General features: G+C 39.2%; 2 protein-coding genes across 4 annotated transcripts; both read right to left on the minus strand.

Moving 5' to 3' along the window:
• Nucleotides 1–5,688: 5,688 nt before the first annotated feature.
• LOC110701685 lies at nucleotides 5,689–16,633 on the minus strand. 3 transcript variants are annotated; one of them, XM_021879314.1, is made up of 6 exons: nucleotides 16,318–16,633; nucleotides 10,001–10,249; nucleotides 9,789–9,912; nucleotides 7,266–7,562; nucleotides 6,974–7,090; nucleotides 5,689–6,355 (listed from the first exon to the last, which is right to left on the minus strand). In XM_021879314.1, the coding sequence occupies exons 2-6, from the start codon at nucleotides 10,237–10,239 to the stop codon at nucleotides 6,332–6,334; spliced, it is 801 nt and encodes a 266-aa protein (XP_021735006.1). In that variant the 5' UTR covers nucleotides 10,240–10,249; nucleotides 16,318–16,633; the 3' UTR covers nucleotides 5,689–6,331. The 3 variants fall into 3 exon arrangements, with proteins under 3 accessions (XP_021735006.1, XP_021735008.1, XP_021735007.1); XM_021879315.1 differs by lacking the exon at nucleotides 16,318–16,633 and having other exon boundaries at nucleotides 6,034–6,355; nucleotides 10,001–10,536; XM_021879316.1 differs by lacking the exons at nucleotides 9,789–9,912; nucleotides 10,001–10,249; nucleotides 16,318–16,633 and adding an exon at nucleotides 9,277–9,495.
• Nucleotides 10,357–13,232, minus strand: LOC110701663. Its single transcript, XM_021879276.1, has 6 exons — nucleotides 12,716–13,232; nucleotides 11,857–12,619; nucleotides 11,686–11,758; nucleotides 11,278–11,283; nucleotides 10,529–11,185; nucleotides 10,357–10,389 (listed from the first exon to the last, which is right to left on the minus strand). The coding sequence occupies exons 1-6, from the start codon at nucleotides 13,230–13,232 to the stop codon at nucleotides 10,357–10,359; spliced, it is 2,049 nt and encodes a 682-aa protein (XP_021734968.1).
• Nucleotides 16,634–18,354: the final 1,721 nt, after the last annotated feature.

Genomic DNA, 18,354 nt, shown 5'->3' on the forward strand with positions numbered 1-18,354 from the left:
GCAGCATAGATAAGCTGAACGACACAAATAAGTCACAGCAAAGCAAGCTGATGACACAGACGAAATAAGCAAAAAGCTAATCGACACAAACAAGTCTCAGCAAGGATAAGTCAAATAACGCTCAATCAAATATGTCAACCAGCACGCAGATGAAGCCTTTGGTCAAAGCCAAGCGAAGTACACAACGCGCAAACACTTGAAGCAGATAAAGCAGGAAGGACAAAATGTAACAAAGTCCCTGCTGAAGCACAACAGAGCGCAAAAGAAACAGAAAAGCGCTAGGCAACTAAATTAAAAAGACATGAAGGCCCAACCTACGAGGCCCCACCAAACGTAATAAAGAGCAAGCATGCAAACAATGAAGTAAACAACAAGAAAAGCAGCAAGAGGAGATCATAAGGAACATACATTATAAGGCTGAACCCCTACACACCAAGGCAAAGTAAACATTCAGCATGTCAGTCACAGAACAAATAAAGCTGAGCCCTCATCCACCAGGACAAGGAAACACTCAGCGGGTAAAGTTAAAAGATCACAAATTTAAGTTAAGCTGGACAGACCCAGCAACGAAAGTATTCTGAAAATACACAGAGAAACATAATATTTGGTAGCTATACACCCCAAAGATAGTAACAAAAACTACCTAGTTACAATAGATCTGGGTGAGGGAAACTCAAAGGAACCACTAGAGTAGGAGGGTAACAGCCGCCATGGCCTTTATTGATCATAAGTCAGAGACTCCACTCCAATAGTTGCAGCAACGTCAGGGCAGAGAGGCACCTCCAAGTTCAGCACGACCTTGTTGGGGATCTTGCAGCCAGCAGCGCAAGGGTGATCAGCGGGAAGATCGAACAAACTAGCCTCACCTACAGCTTCAACCTTAGCCCAGAAGGCATTAAAGCGAGCCTGCTGCTCTTTACCCTCACCATACAAGCTGCTAACGCATCGAGCCGCAGCTTCCCATCCTCCCTCATGGCGATCAGCCAGGAGCTTAGCAAAAACAGGAGAGAGCGCAAAAGACTTGAGAGCCTCTCTCCTAGCAGCCTCCAGCGCGACAGCATGCGCAGCCTGTAAATCAGCCACCTCCGCCTCTAACGTCTTCACCCTGGCCTAAGAAGTCCCCAACTGCTCCTCGCAGTCCTTCAGCTTGGTCTAAGTGAGCTGAAATTCTCCCAATTAGAGCTGCAAGGCCTCCGCCTTCTCCCTCAGCGGAGTCACCTCATTGGCCATAGCATCCCTCTCAGCTTGAGCCTGCTTAACCTCCAGAGTCTTCTGGGAAAGAGTTATACCGTGGTTATGATATTCCTTCTCCACTAACAGCAAGGCATTGGACAAATCCCCCACAAACATAACAAGCTGCAAGAAAAGCAGAAAAGAAGAGTCAGCCAAAGTGGGAGTTAACAAAAGAAGTTAACTATAACAAAAAATAAAAAATAAAGTATATTAATAAGTAAAACAAGACATCAACAACAAAACAAGCAGAGAAAAGCTGAAATAAGAAAAAGAAAAGCCAAAAGCAGAGACCAACCTTCTGCAAATCATGGCAAGCAGTAGTTGCTGGACGGCTGACTGAACTGCGCGTAGAATTCGCAGGGAGACGAACCCCCTGAGTCAGGCGGTATCCTAGAGTACCACCCTTCTGAGGGTTGTCTACAAATAAAGACTCATCAGCCCTCACATTCATCAAAGGCCGAAAGGGAGCGTTCTCAGCTCCAGAAGGACAGAGTATTGGGCGAAGATGAATGTCAATAGGGACCTCAGCAAACTCAATGGCCCCAGAAGGGCGAAAAGTCCCTCCAGCAGAGAGTGAGGACGCAGAAAGAGGATTCTCAAAGGCATCACCCAAGAACTGATGAACGCAGCGGTTAAGCTCACTAGAGTTCTGAGTGTCTCCCCCACCAACGTTCCCACCTGGAAGTCCAGTGTTGGCAGACGTGGTAGCAAGAGGGTCTGGGCTAGGAGAAGTGCGAGCCTTTTTCGCCTCTGGCTAATCCCTAGCAGGGGCAGAAGACATAGGATCGTCCTCCAGGTCAATCACTGGACGATCCTACTGGAGAGAGCCCGCAGCTCGGGAGAGCCCATCCCGGGTAGCGCTTCGGAGCCGCCCCCTCAGCCCGTAGGGACGTGACGGAATCCTTAGAAGCTCCATGACAGATTCATCAGGGAGCTGAAAATCAGTAGCTGCAACAGAACGAACTGCAGTGCCCTTCACAACAACAACATTATCAGTAGTAGTAGGAAAGAGCAAAACATGCTCAGCCGAGGAAACGGGTTTTTCACCCGCAGCAGTGGTCTCAATCCCCTTAGAGGAAAACTGGAGAACACTATCAGCAAAATCATCAGCAGTAGCCTTTGGTTCTTCAGAAGCTTGTTCACGTGGCCTTTTGGCAGCAGAAGTTTGAGGTGCCACCCGGCCGGAAGCCGCGACAGACTGCTTCTCAAGGGAAGCAGTAGGCACCACTAACGCTGCAGAATCTGAAGCCTCCTTTCGAGGAGCACGACGAGTATCACGCCTACTCCCAATAGTAGAAGACGAAGGCTCAGGCTCAGCGCGGCTAGACCCAGCACGCTCGCCAGTAGCCACGGTTGCAACAACAACGCCTACTTCCATACGCACCTTGCCCTTCAGGGAACCCGCAAACACCTCCAGCGTATCAAAGAGCTGAGGAGGGTTCTCAGGAGTGGCAGTCAAAGGGTCCTTCCAATTATCGGCCAGCCCGAGCATGCGTTTGTCCAACTTGTCATAGCCTAAAAATACAAAATGACAAAAAGTCAAATAAGGCAGACATACAGAAAACAAAAAAAAAGGAAGAAGGCAGAAAGAGCTTACCACACTCATGTGTACGGCACAAACGCATGGCAGAAAGTTGCTCATTACACACGATGTAAATAGAGTTGGGCCGCCAGACCTTGGGAAACTTGGAGTCACCTGTCCCCACTCCCTGTAGAGCCTCAAAAGCTTCTGTCTCACGAGCAGGTTTAGAGGGAGAAACTGTGACCCCTGCCATGTTGGTGCGAATCTCTCTGAAGTTGCGCGGAGCAGCAAAATTGGAAGGCACTCTCACCCAGAAGAACTTGCTAGTCCAGTCCCTAAAACGCCCAAGTTTTGGGTAGGACAAGACTCTTCTCTCTTTGGGAGCGACATAGTACCACCCTAATTCAGTCCCAGAGGCTAATCTTTTCAGGCTCATGAGAGACTTGAACAAATGCAAGGACTCAGGGTACCTTCAAAAACTCAAAAACCACAGTAGACAAATCAGGGTATGAAGGGAGGCAGGGTGCACCAGAGAAATGCAGATGTTAAAAGCAAGTAGCATCTTCTCTAAGGTAGGGTCCAAGGGGAACCTCAAGCCCAAGTCTAGCTGCGAGGCAAACACAACAATATGACCTGCAGGAGGGGCTGATAACTTCACACTGTTAGCATGCAGAACCAGCTCGTAGCCCTCCCCAAAACCGTAAAACTTATGCCCAACAGCAGTCAGGTCCAGTCTCTCAGCGTCCTTACGCCAACTGGAATCTAGCACACAGTTCTTAGGCCCATAACACTTGTCATCAAGGAAGAATTCAGTCTTGCCCTTCTCTACGGGCTCAACAACATAAGTGGGCTGACAGTCGAAGTATGAGCGGTCACCAGGAGACTCAGCCATTCTACTTGATTGAACTGTTGGGGAAGGAGAAGGTGATGGAGTCCTAGTATTCCCATCGCGCACTACATAATGATCAAACCGATGCATGTCAGCCATGTCATCAAGCCAAGCAAAACTGTTTAAAGGCTGAACATGGGGAATGGGGCTAACAAGAGACACATTAGGGGGATTGGCCTTAATAGCATCAACCAACATTTTATGGCGCATTGCGCGCAACCTCAGGCGATTAAGATGGGATAAGGGAACCCCATCCAGCGTAAGCACTCGCTCACAGTAAGGATCAAAGAAATCAGGATGGGGTATAGGCTGGAAAGGGCGAAATGCACTACCCTCAGCGGGACGACTACTGCCTGACCTAGACGCAGCGGCAGGAGTCGCAGCAGTACCCATCCCGCTCGCAGCGGGGGGAAGGTCAGGAGGTATAACAGTTTGTAAAGGAGTAGGAGAAATAGAAGAAGTGTGCGCAGAACGCTCACCTTAAAAAGAAGATCGGGAAAAGGAGGAGTCCGATCCTGTGGCCATTTGAGGCTCACTCATATTCTGACTATCAGAGGCGTCAGACATTATGAAATCTACAAAGGAATACAGGCCCACAAAGGAAGGAAAAAGCAATGGGGCACGAGAAAATCAAAGAATCAGTTTAGAAACAATGAAGGAATAAGTAGAAAAAAGCCAAGAATGCAAATACAACAACAAGAGAGAAGAAATGGGAATAGCGACAATTGGGAAGAATCAAAAGGCACAATCTTGCGAAGAAAAAGTAAAAAGAAGCCAAATTGGGAAAATACAAACAACAAAAGGTACAAAGTAAGTACCTTTAAGGAAAAAAGTTGCAGAAGCAACAGAGTACAACAACAATGGCGGAGATAAAAGCCCAAGCAAGACAAAAGTCCGAATCTGCAATTAAGAAGAACAAAGGAGGAAAAAAGTTAACAAAAGAGCAAGAGTTAAAGGAGAAAAAGCAAGTAAAGCGAAAGTCAAGACAAAAATAAAGACGAAGAAGCAAGAACTTACGACAACAATGGAGGATCAGAGACACTTGACAGAGGAAGAGCAAAGAGCGAAAATTTCAAAATGCCAAAGTAACGAAGAGGGAAGATGAAAAAATTAGAGGCGTAAAAGAAATAAGTGAAAGAGGGGGACAGTGAAATTAATATGGAGTAAATGGGCAGTTAGACACAAGGCAAAGCCAAACTGCCATGTCACTTCAGTAAAATCAAATTGACAGCCCGGATTGCCAACACGTGTCCCACTCATGCAAATGCGATCTCGCTCAAAAAAAATAATAAATAAAAAAATTTTGAGAAGGGAGCACTTCAGCGGGAGTGATCGAAAATCCTCTCTACAAGCTCGTCATTTCTCAGACTTCGGCGGGAGTGATCGAAAATCCTCTCTACAAGCTCGTCATTTCCACTACAAGAAAAAGGGTAATTAGCGACGGCCAATGTAGTCGCAAATCCATCGCAAAAATGGATTTGCGACGGATTTGCGACTACTTTGGTTCGTTGCCAAAGACCTCGTCGCAAATCCATTTTTGCGACTAATTTTTGGACAGTCGCAAATTTAGCGACGGATTCGCAACGCCTTTGCAACTACCATTTAGCGACTAACTTTCAAATTTTAGCAACTAAATTATTGTCCGTCGTAAAATATTTGCGACGGATTAGCAACTACTTAGACCAATGTTTTAGGACTACTTTTGCGACGGATTAGTGACTACAAGACCAAACTTTTGCGACTACGAGACTAAACTTTTGCGACTACAGAGACTAGTTTAATTGCGACGGATTTGCGACTATTGAGACTAATGTGTTTTGCGACGGATTAGCAACTACATACGAGGCCAAATTTTTGCGACTATAAAACTAATTATTTGTGAAAGATTAGCGACTACTGAGATTAATGATTTTGCAACTAACCAATTAGTCTCTAAACCAAATTTGCAGTCGCTAAATATTTGCGACTAACTATCAATATTTGAGACCATAATCAAGCGACAACCAATATTAATCACAAAGAAAAAAAGGTACCCACGCATAAATTCAAATAACCAAAATGTTAATTTTATTCAAATATCCAAAATATCAATCAATTTTGTATCAATGTATTAAAAAACAATATTTAACTTATAAGACTAATTGTTCCAAAAGTCACCTCCCATATAAAAAAAAAAGCTACTTCAAACAAGAATTAATGACAATGTAAAAGACCAGTTGTTCATAAAATTACCACCAAGAAAACAAAAATCACTTAGTTGTATCACGAGAGCGGGTGACTGCAGGCGTAGGAGGCTTATAAGGACGGTAAACTTGTTTTACAAGTGATGTCATTTCCTGCAATGTTTTTTGCATAGCTAATTTTTCCTTCTTCCATGTAGCTTTTTCAATCTCATGATTTTCGACGAATTCCTTAGCACATTTTAAGCTCTCTGCCGCTATTTTTTGGCTTTCTTCTACCTTGTTATGGTTTTCTTCCGCCATCTTCTTTAGTTCTTCAAATTGAGAACTTAATTGAGAAATCATGGAAGGAGTGGAAGATGATGCAGTAGATTGAGAAGTAGGATCACTCTTGTAATACATTTGTGAAGCACTCCCTAAACCGTAGACTTTTCCTTTCTTTTGCCCACCTACAACCTCCAAGTAGACTTTTTCGGGGTTTATCTCAATTCCTTTGTTCTTATATTCCTAAAGTTTTTCCATATATTCTCCCTGCATTAAGATATGTATTAGTAACTATGATCTCAAATGTTAAAACTTTAATAAACTAAATACATTTTAAAAAAAAAACAACTATAATAAAAATACAAGCAATGACTCGGGACATCGTCCGGGATAAAAACTTGTTTGGACTTCTAAAACACAATTTAATTTAATTGCTTTAGAGCAGCTAATAGATATTACCCATCAATGATGCAAGAACATGAATACAAGTACAGTCAGAGTTGCCTCTTAATAGAAGTTCCAGATTACAAAGGTACAACTATTGGGAACAGAGGATCATGGGTATTTTTATTATAGTTGTTTTTTTTTTAAATAAAAAAGGTAACACTTACAACAAAATAATTTATGTAAGCAGTTATTAGTAAAAAATTCGGCTGAGTCTCCTTTGTAAATTGAAGAATCCCCTCCTATAGGGTATGGCTTCAAAATAAACCTGTCTCAATTCACATTGTGCCATACCACATTAATCATATGATTAATGCCGGCAAATCATTCTCATCCTCCAACTCAATCACACAAACAAATAAACAATCTATAATATCTCCAAACATTAACTACCACATTTTTTTTTTGTAATCTTAGCAAAATATAGAAGTATACTCATACCATGACTTTTTGAGACTTGTCACCCATCAATTCAACTTCATCATTGCCCACACAAACAGAATGAGTGCTCTCATATACTTCAGCAGCAGTTGGTAAAATTCCATCCTTTTTCTTTGCCTTGTATTAGAAGAAGTTGTTAGCACTAAAAAAAATACAACAAAAAATAGGGGACATAGACTACAAAGCAATTTTAATAAAGACTAGTTATTGTCATATCTTAGTGGCTAAAAATTTTCTACTTGCTTCAATCTTATATAAAATCACAAGTTAGCTGCTAAAATCATACACTTACCATTTTTTTAACTACTTGAGGAGTAGATACGCTACCTTGGCGATGGCCAGGGTCAAACTTCTCTAATGTTTGGCCAGATAACCGATTATCTCTTGCTTGGTTAGAACGTTTCAGAAAATCAGGATGCTTACGCTTATTTATGAATTCAGCTCGAACAGTGTCAGTCATGAAACTAACTTCCTTATGGAGAGGCATTTTGTAAACTTGGTTCAATGTGCCCCTAAGTCGGTCCCTAGCTTTTTTGTCAAATTCTCTCCTAGCCTTAGCATCGAACTCAGTTCTCCAAGTATATGTACGCTGCACATAATTAACATGTAAAGCTTATAATTTTAACTCAAAATAGCATATTATACATATATAATTTTATTTCTAATTTATAAACAAGATTTTGATGGGAAAGTTTAAGCTTATGGAGAGTTTAAGATTTTGATACAAAAACAATCTATAACAAAAGAAGACACTTCTACATATATAAACAAGCAGCAAAGAGCCAGCATACAACTTCCTGTATCCAGTAAGCTACAACATCTTTATATAGACTCATGCATGCCATACATGCTCATTAGTAACAACGTAGATGTAGTTAGGCACCTGAATTATTTATGTTCCCTTGGAAAGGAAACTGGAAAAAAACTGTAAAATACTGATTAGAAAACCACTTGATGGGAAACAAATATAGTGCCCATCATACCATAACAATACAAACTAAAACGGGAAGATAAACTTTTGAAATTGATCAAACTAATTTCTAAGTTGTGAGGGCAAAGCAGCTTGCAAAAGCATTGTTCTTAGGATTTCTATCTAACTTCTAAGAGAATCTGGTTCAACAGCATAAGCAACCTCATTATACAAGAGTTTCAAATCATTACCTCAAGCTACCAGTAAACCCTTAGCTAGCAGTAACAAACATGGGGTTTTAATGTGAGCAACAAGAAAATTACAGCAAATATTAGCTCATGATGGTTGCATTGGTGTAAGAAAAGCAGGGTGCAGAAGGGGACCGTTAACTAAAGCTTATCCAATGCAACTAATTAACAAAACCTAGAAATCAACGCCGTGAAGACAGCATTGTCATCAAACCTGGTTGCAACTTAACTGTAAGTTACCCTTAAGAAACTAAATCCCAGGATTTAAAACGGTTGTATTTTTTCCTTTTCTACGGTACACTAAAATGGCTATGCTTCTCAGACTTCTAGCCTAGTTTCCAAACACACAGGTTTCAAGCTGCCTAGTCTTCTGCACAAGTTCTGGCATATTTTACAAGCATACATGCAGAAAAAACTGAACTCACCTGAAGCTACATCAAATTAATATTAGTATGAAAATGAAAATTTGAAGCGTTTGCTTGCATGACAATTAGTTTGAAACAAAAGCCAGAAGAAAGTAACTAGGAAAAGGTTTCTCTTTGGCTAAAACATATTTTGTTGAGTTACCCACTACTCGATCTATTCTTTCTCACCTGTTTTCACAATTTATCATAAACTTAGAATAGGAAGACGAATGAGCCATCCAGATCATTCACTATGACTCCAAACTGAACTACAACCAAGAAGAAAAATATTCTTCAGAATTTTATGTCAAATTCACAACACTGCACTCATAAATAGCTAGAAAAACTAGAGTACGTAATGCTGCTTATTCACTGCAAATAAATAAGTAACCTAATCAAGACATAAAATTGAAGCATTCTCCTCATATAACAGATTAAATCAGCAACAACCCATATTACATTCAGAGCAAAACAATGAACACTTCTTATACAGTCAGAAAATTCAAAACACTTCTAGTGTATAGGCAACCCCCGCTTGCCCTACATCAATTTCAGAAAATCAAGCGAACCCTAGAACACAACCACCAGAGTTTTCAAACAGTTAGCAATGATGCAGCAAATAGGAGCAAGAAAGACAGATTTTTCAGCAAGATCCTACAACGAAATTCGAAAGAGCGTGCCCTACCATAAAATTTAGAGGTTACACATTTGGATTGGTACTTAAAATTTCTTAAAACAAACCTGGCATGGCTGTTGGAATACACGAATGTTGTCTCTGGTGGGGTTAGAAGTGTTGCTGCTGTGGATTGTGGCTGTTGGAGGTGCCCTGCTGCTGGCACTGTGCGCATCAACGCTGATGCAGCGGTGTTGGAAGGGTGGGTTGTGAGCTTGGGGGCTGTGATTAGGGACTTTGATGGCAGCATTATGGCTGTGATGGTTGGTCATGTGAGTGCTCAGGTCCGTGTGGCTATGGCAGAGGCTTTCGCAGCACGAATGGGGGTGGTTTTGGCTACTGAGTTACGGTGTCATAGGGTGTAATATTCATAGCATGTGAAAGACACCTATCAAGATTGAGTCATCTCTAGCCTTAAATCAAATTTCTCTATTTTTTCTAGACCCCATAATAAATATAACTATAAACAATATATACATAACAAAGATATCATAACCACCTCTTTGCAAATTCCAACTCCAAGGGTAATATAACTAACACTATAAAAATATTTATGATGACAATTAAATTCTAAACATACCTTAAACTCAGTGAACCAAAGATCCCTAACCATAAGTGGCACCTCAGTAAAATTCATGTATGGGTGGTTGTAGTGTGCTTTCCAAGACTTTGTGACATTTCCACTAACGGTATGGTCATCAAACCTGATGCAAGAAAGATTAAGCACAAGCATAAATAATGATAATAAGCTACTAATACAACAAATATAATACATAGATAAATATAACTGACCATAGCCCATCTGGTGAGAGCTCAATCTTTCCTTGTTCCACTCCATTCAAATTTTGTGGTGCCACATCATTCTCAACAACAACATCAGCATTAGAATTTACTTGTACTTGTCCATTAGAAGGTGGTGGTGTCAGTCGTGTGACCACAAGATTTTCTTGGTCAACCGATTGATTATTGGCTCGGACACCGCCTTGATTACCTCCCCGGCCAAATTTTGAATTTTTCATGAAGGATTTCATTTCCAAAGAACTAGAAAGATCAGAAGCACAATAACTAATTTATACATAATAACCCATAATAAAAAAAAATTAAAAAAGTAAGCTTACAAATATGATCAACAAATTTTAAAACATTTATCATATATCAAACAAATAAGATAAACACATTGTCTATCAAACAAATAAGCCCATAACAAAGAAAACACATTGAAAACTACAAGCTTAGAAATTATTCTTCTTCTTCATCCACATCATCATCATCATCATCATCCTCGTCATCGCTGTCAGTATATCCTAACTCTCCATCAACCTCTTTTTCAGATTCAGATATAGTATCATCCCATTCATCTTCTTCATGTTGTTCTTCCTCTTCACCACCTGAGTCGTCCTCCTCCATTTCATCCATATCCTCGTACATAACACCATCATCATCATCCGACGAACAAAGGGTTGGGGTCTCAACAATGTCTACTTGGAAAATTGACTCATCGAATGGGGCATCCACACTTGACCTAGCTTTAGTCTTAAAAACAGCCCACCATTGACTCTTATCTTTCTTTAAGCTTGGATAAGAGGTAAAATACACTTGATAAACCTGATGTGCTAGAAAAAAAGGATCATATGCAGGGTATTTCTTAGAGTGGTTTACATCAACTAATCTATATTGCTCATGAATATTCATACCATTCACTGAATCCATCCAATTACATTTAAACAAGACGGTTTTGAAGACATTTATGGTCCCCAAGTAGACCAGCTCAATGACTTCTTCTAAAATGCCGAAGTAATCAATTTCCTCCTCACTTATTACACCCACACCATAATTCATAGTTGCCTTGTGCTTTCCATAATAAAAAATGTGAAACTTAAAGCCATTGATGTCAAATTGCCTCCATGTTTTGACTTGTCTAGACGAACCCATGGCAAGTGCTCGAATCACTTCATCAGTCTCACTAGATTCGATAACCTAATTTCAAATTCAAGCCATTAATTAATAAAATATATAACCTTAGTCATATTTAGCGAATGATATATCGAAACTTGATTGTAAAAACTTACAAAATCCTGAAACCATTTGGAAAATTCATGTGAAAACTTGCTCCAAATATCATGTAGGTCAATACCAGATATTTTTACATCATCGACTCTTCAAACTTCCTATAAACCTTAAAACGTTAATTATCTAGCAAATTGCATAAAATAACTACCAATTATAGAAATTTGTACCTTTCATATCCTCCTAACACCCCACAATTGGAAAGAACATAGTGGTGTGCATGCTTGACTTCTTTCGAATCTAAAAACCTTGTTTGGACACCTTTGCCACGACCTTTGCTAAATTGGAATAATTCTGGTATAGTTGAATCTAGATCATCATCATCAACAACATTGCGTCCTAGATCTCTAGATTTCGTATCAACATTGAGGTTGAAAGTAATAAGAACAAAAGTTAGAAATCTCTTCTACAAGATAAGCCTTGCAAATCGAGCCTTCCACTCGTGCCTTATTACCAATTTTCTTCTTCAGATGATTAAGAAATCTACAAAATAACTTAAATTGACTCATTCACATGTAAAATTATAAATCATATAGAAGAAACTTGAAAACAATGGAGTGGATTAGGAAAATGTATATTACCTCTCAAATGGATACATCCATCTGTATTGCACAGGACCACCCACTTTTACTTCATGTGGCAAATGAACGGGTAAATGCTCCATTGAATTGAAAAATGCAGGTGGGAATATTTTCTCCAACTTGCATAAGATTTCTGGAATGTTTTTTTCTAAACGAGTCACATCATCAACTTTAATAGTGTAAGAGCATAGATCGCGAAAAACTTGGTTGATTTCAGTGACTGCTTTCCAAACATTATTAGGAAGAAGTTCTCTCATTGCAACGGGCAACAACCTTTCCATGAACACATGACAATCATGGCTTTTCATTCCATGTATCTTACAGGCTTGCAAATCCACACATCTACCAAAATCAGAAGCATATCCATCTGGAAACTTAAGATCTTTTATCCATTCACACAACACTCTACGTTGTGCTTTATCAAGAGTGTATGGTGCTTTTGGGAAGATCAAGCTCCCATCATCAGATTCAATAGGCTCTAAGCTCCTCCGCTTACAATATCGTTGAACATCTAGGCGAGCCTTATCTGTATCAACTGCGGTATCTTTCACATTCATTATTGTATGGATGAGTTGATCAAAAAAATTCTTTTCAATGTGCATAACATCTAAATTATGTCGAATCAACAAATCTTTCCAATAAGGAAGCTCCCAAAAGATGCTTTGCTTATGCCACCCTGTCTTAACCTTTTTTGATTTTGTCGAATGGATTTTTGGATCAATGGACTTTGGAATCTCCTTAACCTGCTCCCATAGTTGATGGCCTGTCAATATTGGAAGAGGCAATCGAGTTTCTGCTCTTTATTTGAAAAAAGCAGTGCGGTTTTTTCTATAAGGATGTGTAGGTGGGAGAAATTGACAGTGACTATCAAACCATGATACTTTAGAGCCGTTATCTAGCCAAAAAAATCTATGCTTGTCCATGCAGTATGGACAAGCCATCTTTCCCGATGTAGTCCAACCAGATAACATCCCAAACGCAGCTCGTAACTTGAAATTTTGCTTTGTGGATACATCATATGTCATTGTACCTACATCCCATAAAGATTTCAGTTCGTCAATCAAGGGTTGCATGTACACATCCAAGTTCCCTTTTGGGTTTTTAGGACCCGGAATGAGCAAGGATAAAAACATAAACGGATTCTTCATACATAACCATGGAGGCAAGTTATATGGGGTAACAATTACTGGCCAACAAGAATATTGCCTAACAAATTTTCCATGTGCTGAGAAACCATCTGTGCATAGACCCAATCTAACAAAACGGGGCTCACTTGCAAAATCCTTGTATGTGTTATCAAGATGTTTCCATGCTTCACTATCACTTGGATGGGCGAGTGTTCCACTAACCCTAGGATTTTGTGAATGCCACTGCATTTCCTGTGCAAGGTCTTTAGTCGCACAGAGCCTTTGCAACCTTGGCGCGATCGGGAAGTAGAATAACACTTTAGCCGGCACACATTTTCCACGAGAAGTCTTCTTATAACGCTCCCCCCCTCATTTCGAACACTTTTCAAGGTGAGCTTTATCCTTCCAAAATAACATGCATCCTTTAGGCCATGCATGTATCTTCTCATGAGGAAGTTCAAGGCCCTTTACCACCTTTTTAGTGTCATAGTACGTCTTGGACATTGAATTCTCATCAGGAATTACTTCACTAATGAGCGATGAAATACTATCGACATATCTATGGGGCAAGTTGTATTCACACTTCAAGCTCGTAATCCTTGAAGCCATCTCTAAAACAGATAATCAACTTCCTTCATACAATGGTTTTTGTGCGGCCGCTAACATCTCAAAAACCTTCTTAACTTGAGGATTAGGTTCTTCTTCAACATTTTGAATATCTTCATGCATTGGATCACCATCAACTTGACCAAATGCATCAATAATCATGTCAACATACGGATCCGATGGCTCATCAAATGCTTTTAAAGAATAAAAATCCTCTCCATGACAAACCCATTCATAGTAGTCATTAAGAAATCCTTTTTTATACAAATGCTCTCTAACACTTTCGACATCTAAAAAAGGAACATTATTACACTTTGAACAAGGGCATCTAATCTTTGAAGATTCTTGAAAATCACGGTGTTGTTTAGCAAACTCAATAAACCCTCGCACGCCAATTGTGAACTCTTTTTTTAGTAGTCGACCTTCTAATCTCTCATACATCCATTTTCGATTCAATTTCTCCATGATCCTAACTGCTAAACGACATTGTTAATCATACACACATATTCATTGGGTGGGACAACATAAATATAGAGAAACCAAAAAAAGAAACTTAATAGGAACAAAAAAAAAAGAAACTTAATTCATCAGTGTATGATATCCACGATTTGCATATGCTTATAGTGAAACAAGCAGAACAAAACTATGATAGGTACAACTCAATATATTTTACCAACTCAGGGAACAAAATTTCAGAACAGCGGAAACTACATACATCAAAATATGAAGCAGCATAAATATGAGAATAGGATATCTAGTGTTAAGGAAAAATATTAGAAAAATAATCTAAAAATATTATATAAGGTTTTAAGTCACTTTTTGTCAAGTGGTACAGCTGGAAAATCTGAAAAACATGGTATGCTAGTAAGGAGATGACAGTGTCTTTTCTAATTACATTTTTGAGTTTCAACATGTTTCTATACAGGTCTACTCTTTTAAATAAAAATCATGAGAAATATATATATTTCTATAACTATTATACTACGTACTTACACCTCATTTTTTGTTGATCTCTCTCTCTCACTCTAAAAAAAAAAATCTGCAATGGAGAATTTGGTAACATGGGCACGCTAAAATCACTTGATATGATAAATTATTATCTGAGAAACACATATTTAAACTGATGCCCCGTCTATTTTGCTGATGATATAATTTGACTATGTGAAGCACTACAATCAAAGGTGGACATTTCATTTTCAATCTCACACTCAAATATATGGTGTAGGACCATTAATTATGAGTAAATTCAAGTCAGATTCATATACAATTACATAGAAAACTAAAGCAAAGGACCATGAACACAAATTACAAATTGTATGATTTATAGCCTTGCATACAAAGATTTTCAGCATGACTTATCACTTATTAGTCACACACAACAGATTTAGCAATGAAATACCCACCATAATTCGTAGACCAATTACAAAGTTTCATCCAACAAATTCATATTTACAAAAGAATTAGCAGCAGAGCCAATATTCAGATTGTTAAGGGTTTGGTTATTGTTGACAAAAGTCAAAATATATTCCCAAATTCCCAAATAAAATTGGGAAAATTGCAGAAAAACTGTTTCTATTTCACTTTATTTTATTCCTAATTTATTTATTTTGTTATTTATTTGATTTTATTTACTTGTATAGTTTTATTTAATTTTTATTAGTTTAGTGTTATTTCTCTTTTTCTATTTCACTTTATTTTATTCCTAATTTATTTATTTCATTTTTATTTGTCTTGATTTCTCCTCGATTTTGTGTTTAGGGTCCCGGGTTTCATGTCAAGTGAGTTTGGAGATCGGGGACGAGTGAAAGTGTGTGCAATTCTTTACTTTGATGGCTGCTGCCCACCTCTTATCCATCACCCCACCTTCTTAACCTCCACCACACCAATTCCCCTGCTCCCTCTTGCACACAGCAGCCCACCAAAACCTTGCTGCAACTACCAACCACATCAGCCCACCAAAACCAATGAACATCCCCTGCTCCCTCTCCTTCACTCACGCATCAAGCCATCAACCACCACGCATTCCAGCCTTACCACCAACAACACCACACACACCAGCACTAACCACCGCCAAAACCGCCAGCATCTCCTAAAACTAATTAGCCACGCACTTCTTAGCCCACCAATTTCATCCATCATCCACCAGAGCAACCCCAACTGCTACAGCAACAGCAGCCGCACCACCACAGCCCAAACCATCCACGAAATCACACCTCAATTCTACCACCATCACCCAATTGCAGCCGCACCACCACCTTCACACGCAGCCGCAACAACAACCCAATTATCCCCTGCTCCAATTCACCTCGCAACAGCCCCTGCTCACCCTCACCAACACCAGCAGCCACCCAAACCAAACTAAAATCACCACAGCAGCCCCTCACCAACACCACCGTCAACAACCAGCAACAATTAAGCAATTCGGCCCCTCAATTAAGCAAAATTTACTCACAATTTGCATAATCATTAACCAAATTTCACGAAATAAGGTTAGTCCAATTGCGCAAAAAACCAGCCACACATGATTCAATTATTCGTTACCAAGAAAAACTATAGTAGCTCGATTGAAATTTCAGAAAAGGATCCAAATAAGCCTTAATTAAGCACACATAATTGAACCCAATCTCGACAAAACGGAATTCTACCACCACGATTTCACTAATCAAAAGCATGAGTAAAAACCTAATATATCAAAAGCAAAATTAAGCTTATGAATTAGAAAACAAACCTTAAATTGATGATCAGTGGAGAACGTAAATTGCACTACAATAGAGATTCAGCGCACGAAAATAGCTATAAATTTGATATTTTTTTATGAAGAGCAGTAAAGAGAAGAGTATGTAAAGAGAAATAGGGATAAACTGCACTACAATAAGGAGTTATAGTTCTTTTTTTTTTTTTTGGCGGCAACAACTTTATTATACTAAGGGTTTTCTTTAATTCTTTCTTAATAAATTAAAAAAAAAATAAATAAAGTAGCGACAACCATGTTAGTTGCAATAGTAGTGCAATTTTTAGAAAAAAAATGATTGTAAAATTATTAACACTGGCAACTACAATTTAGTCGCAAATTATTATAAGAGTGTCGTAAATTAGCGACTGCATAGCAACTATTATAAAATCGGTTGCAATTTTTTGCGACTACTTGTCTATTTCAGTTGCAAAAATACTTTTAGCGACTGATTATTATGGTAGTCGCAAAAATCAGTCGCTAATTAGTGACCGCATAGCAACTACTGCAAAATCGGTTGCAAAATTTGCAACTACTCGTCTTTTTTAGTCGCAAAAATATTTTTTGCGACTAATTATTATGGTAGTCGCAAAAATCAGTTGCTAATTTCCCTTTTTCTTGTAGTGTTCTCAGACTTCAGCGGGAGTGATCAAAAATCCTCTCTACAAGCTCGTCATTTCTCATACTTCAGGTGGAGTGATCGAAAATCCTCTCTGCAAGCTCATCATTTCTCAGACTTCAGCGGGAGTGATCGAAAATCCTCTCTGCAAGCTCGTCATTTCTCAGACTTTAGCGGGAGTGATCGAAATTTCTCTCTGCGAGCTCGTCACTTCTTAAGTCTGGAACCACAGTCACCATACAAGCAATAGGGCAACGGACTCAGCAATAGCGATGCCTGACCTCCCAAGTCTCTAGGGCGCCTCAACACCTTAGAGACTTGAGGGGCTAGGAAAGTGCAGGTTATTTCAGTCAGACGACCCGTTGAGTCAAGGTCGATAAGGCTACACGCTCAGAACAACTAGCATGAAAGAACCTCACGCCATCTCTTGAGGGGCTAGTTGTAGGGGATAGGTCCTGCTGAGCTATTCCTTCCAGCTGGGCTCAGTTGAGAAGAACATTCTTACAGGCAAAGAGTCGGCATGAGTGACCTCATACCACCTCTTGAGGGGCTAGTTGTATAGGATAGCTCCCGCTGAACTATCGCCCAGCCCCCAGGGTGCACACTCACTGCCGAATAAGCAACTAAATGAGGGCTCATCAGCCCGGCAAATTCAGCCCGTAGGGCTGACCAGGCTAAACTCTCCACGAAGGAGATAATACGCCTATAAATAGAGGGTAAAGTACAACGGAAAAGATGTTAGAAACTCAAGTTATTACACTTTTTATATCTCTCTAAGTACACTTTCTCTCTCTAAACACTCTCTAACTTAAGCTTCGGAGGGGGGTTCCTCGAGCCACCCCGAGGGCAGTTTACGTGTGCCACCGTGTGTAGGTTATTGACGGGACCCAGCTCACCCAGCAGAACCCTTGGATCCATACCTGGAACAATTATTATTACTATTACTATTACTATTACTATTACTATTACTATTACTATTATTATTATTATTATTATTATTACTACTACTACTACTACTACTACTACTACTACTACTACTACTACTACTACTACTACTACTACTACTACTACTACTACTGTTGTTATAATTATTGTTGTTGTTATCGTAATTGTTGATGTTGAAGTTTGCTATTATTATTACTACTAGCTACAACAAATACTTGCACAAATTACTACTACAGTACTACTACTACTATTCACACATATAAGTACTACTTACTTGCTTACGTATAGTACTACTACTTCCTATTATTATTATTCTTATTATTATTATGGATTATTAAAGATAGTTTTATAAATACAAGTGCTGATTTTATAAAAAGGTTATGATAATAAATTGTTCATGCACAACTAGTCAAAGTCGATATTCTAAGTCCTTGTATCTATGGGTTGAAAAGTATTTGATTAGGATTATT

The sequence above is a fragment of the Chenopodium quinoa genome, unplaced genomic scaffold (genome assembly GCF_001683475.1).
Source record: "Chenopodium quinoa cultivar QQ74 unplaced genomic scaffold, ASM168347v1, whole genome shotgun sequence".
Taxonomy (NCBI): Eukaryota; Viridiplantae; Streptophyta; class Magnoliopsida; order Caryophyllales; family Amaranthaceae; genus Chenopodium; species Chenopodium quinoa.

What these genes read in the sequence shown, in the direction of transcription:
- LOC110701663 (XM_021879276.1), bottom strand. Translation starts at nt 13,232, where the DNA reads ATGCAGTGGCATTCACAAAATCCTAGGGTTAGTGGAACACTCGCCCAT. An exon ending in ATCATGGTTTGATAGTCACT is followed by an intron (nt 12,620 to 12,715) that starts GTCAATTTCTCC and finishes CAATATTGACAG; the next exon opens with GCCATCAACTATGGGAGCAG. An exon ending in TATCTGAATCTGAAAAAGAG is followed by an intron (nt 10,390 to 10,528) that starts GTTGATGGAGAG and finishes TTTGTTTGATAG; the next exon opens with ACAATGTGTTTATCTTATTT.
- LOC110701685 (XM_021879314.1), bottom strand. Translation starts at nt 10,239, where the DNA reads ATGAAATCCTTCATGAAAAATTCAAAATTTGGCCGGGGAGGTAATCAA. An exon ending in TTTGGTTCACTGAGTTTAAG is followed by an intron (nt 7,563 to 9,788) that starts GTATGTTTAGAA and finishes AATTATGTGCAG; the next exon opens with CGTACATATACTTGGAGAAC. An exon ending in ACAAGTCTCAAAAAGTCATG is followed by an intron (nt 6,356 to 6,973) that starts GTATGAGTATAC and finishes ATCTTAATGCAG; the next exon opens with GGAGAATATATGGAAAAACT.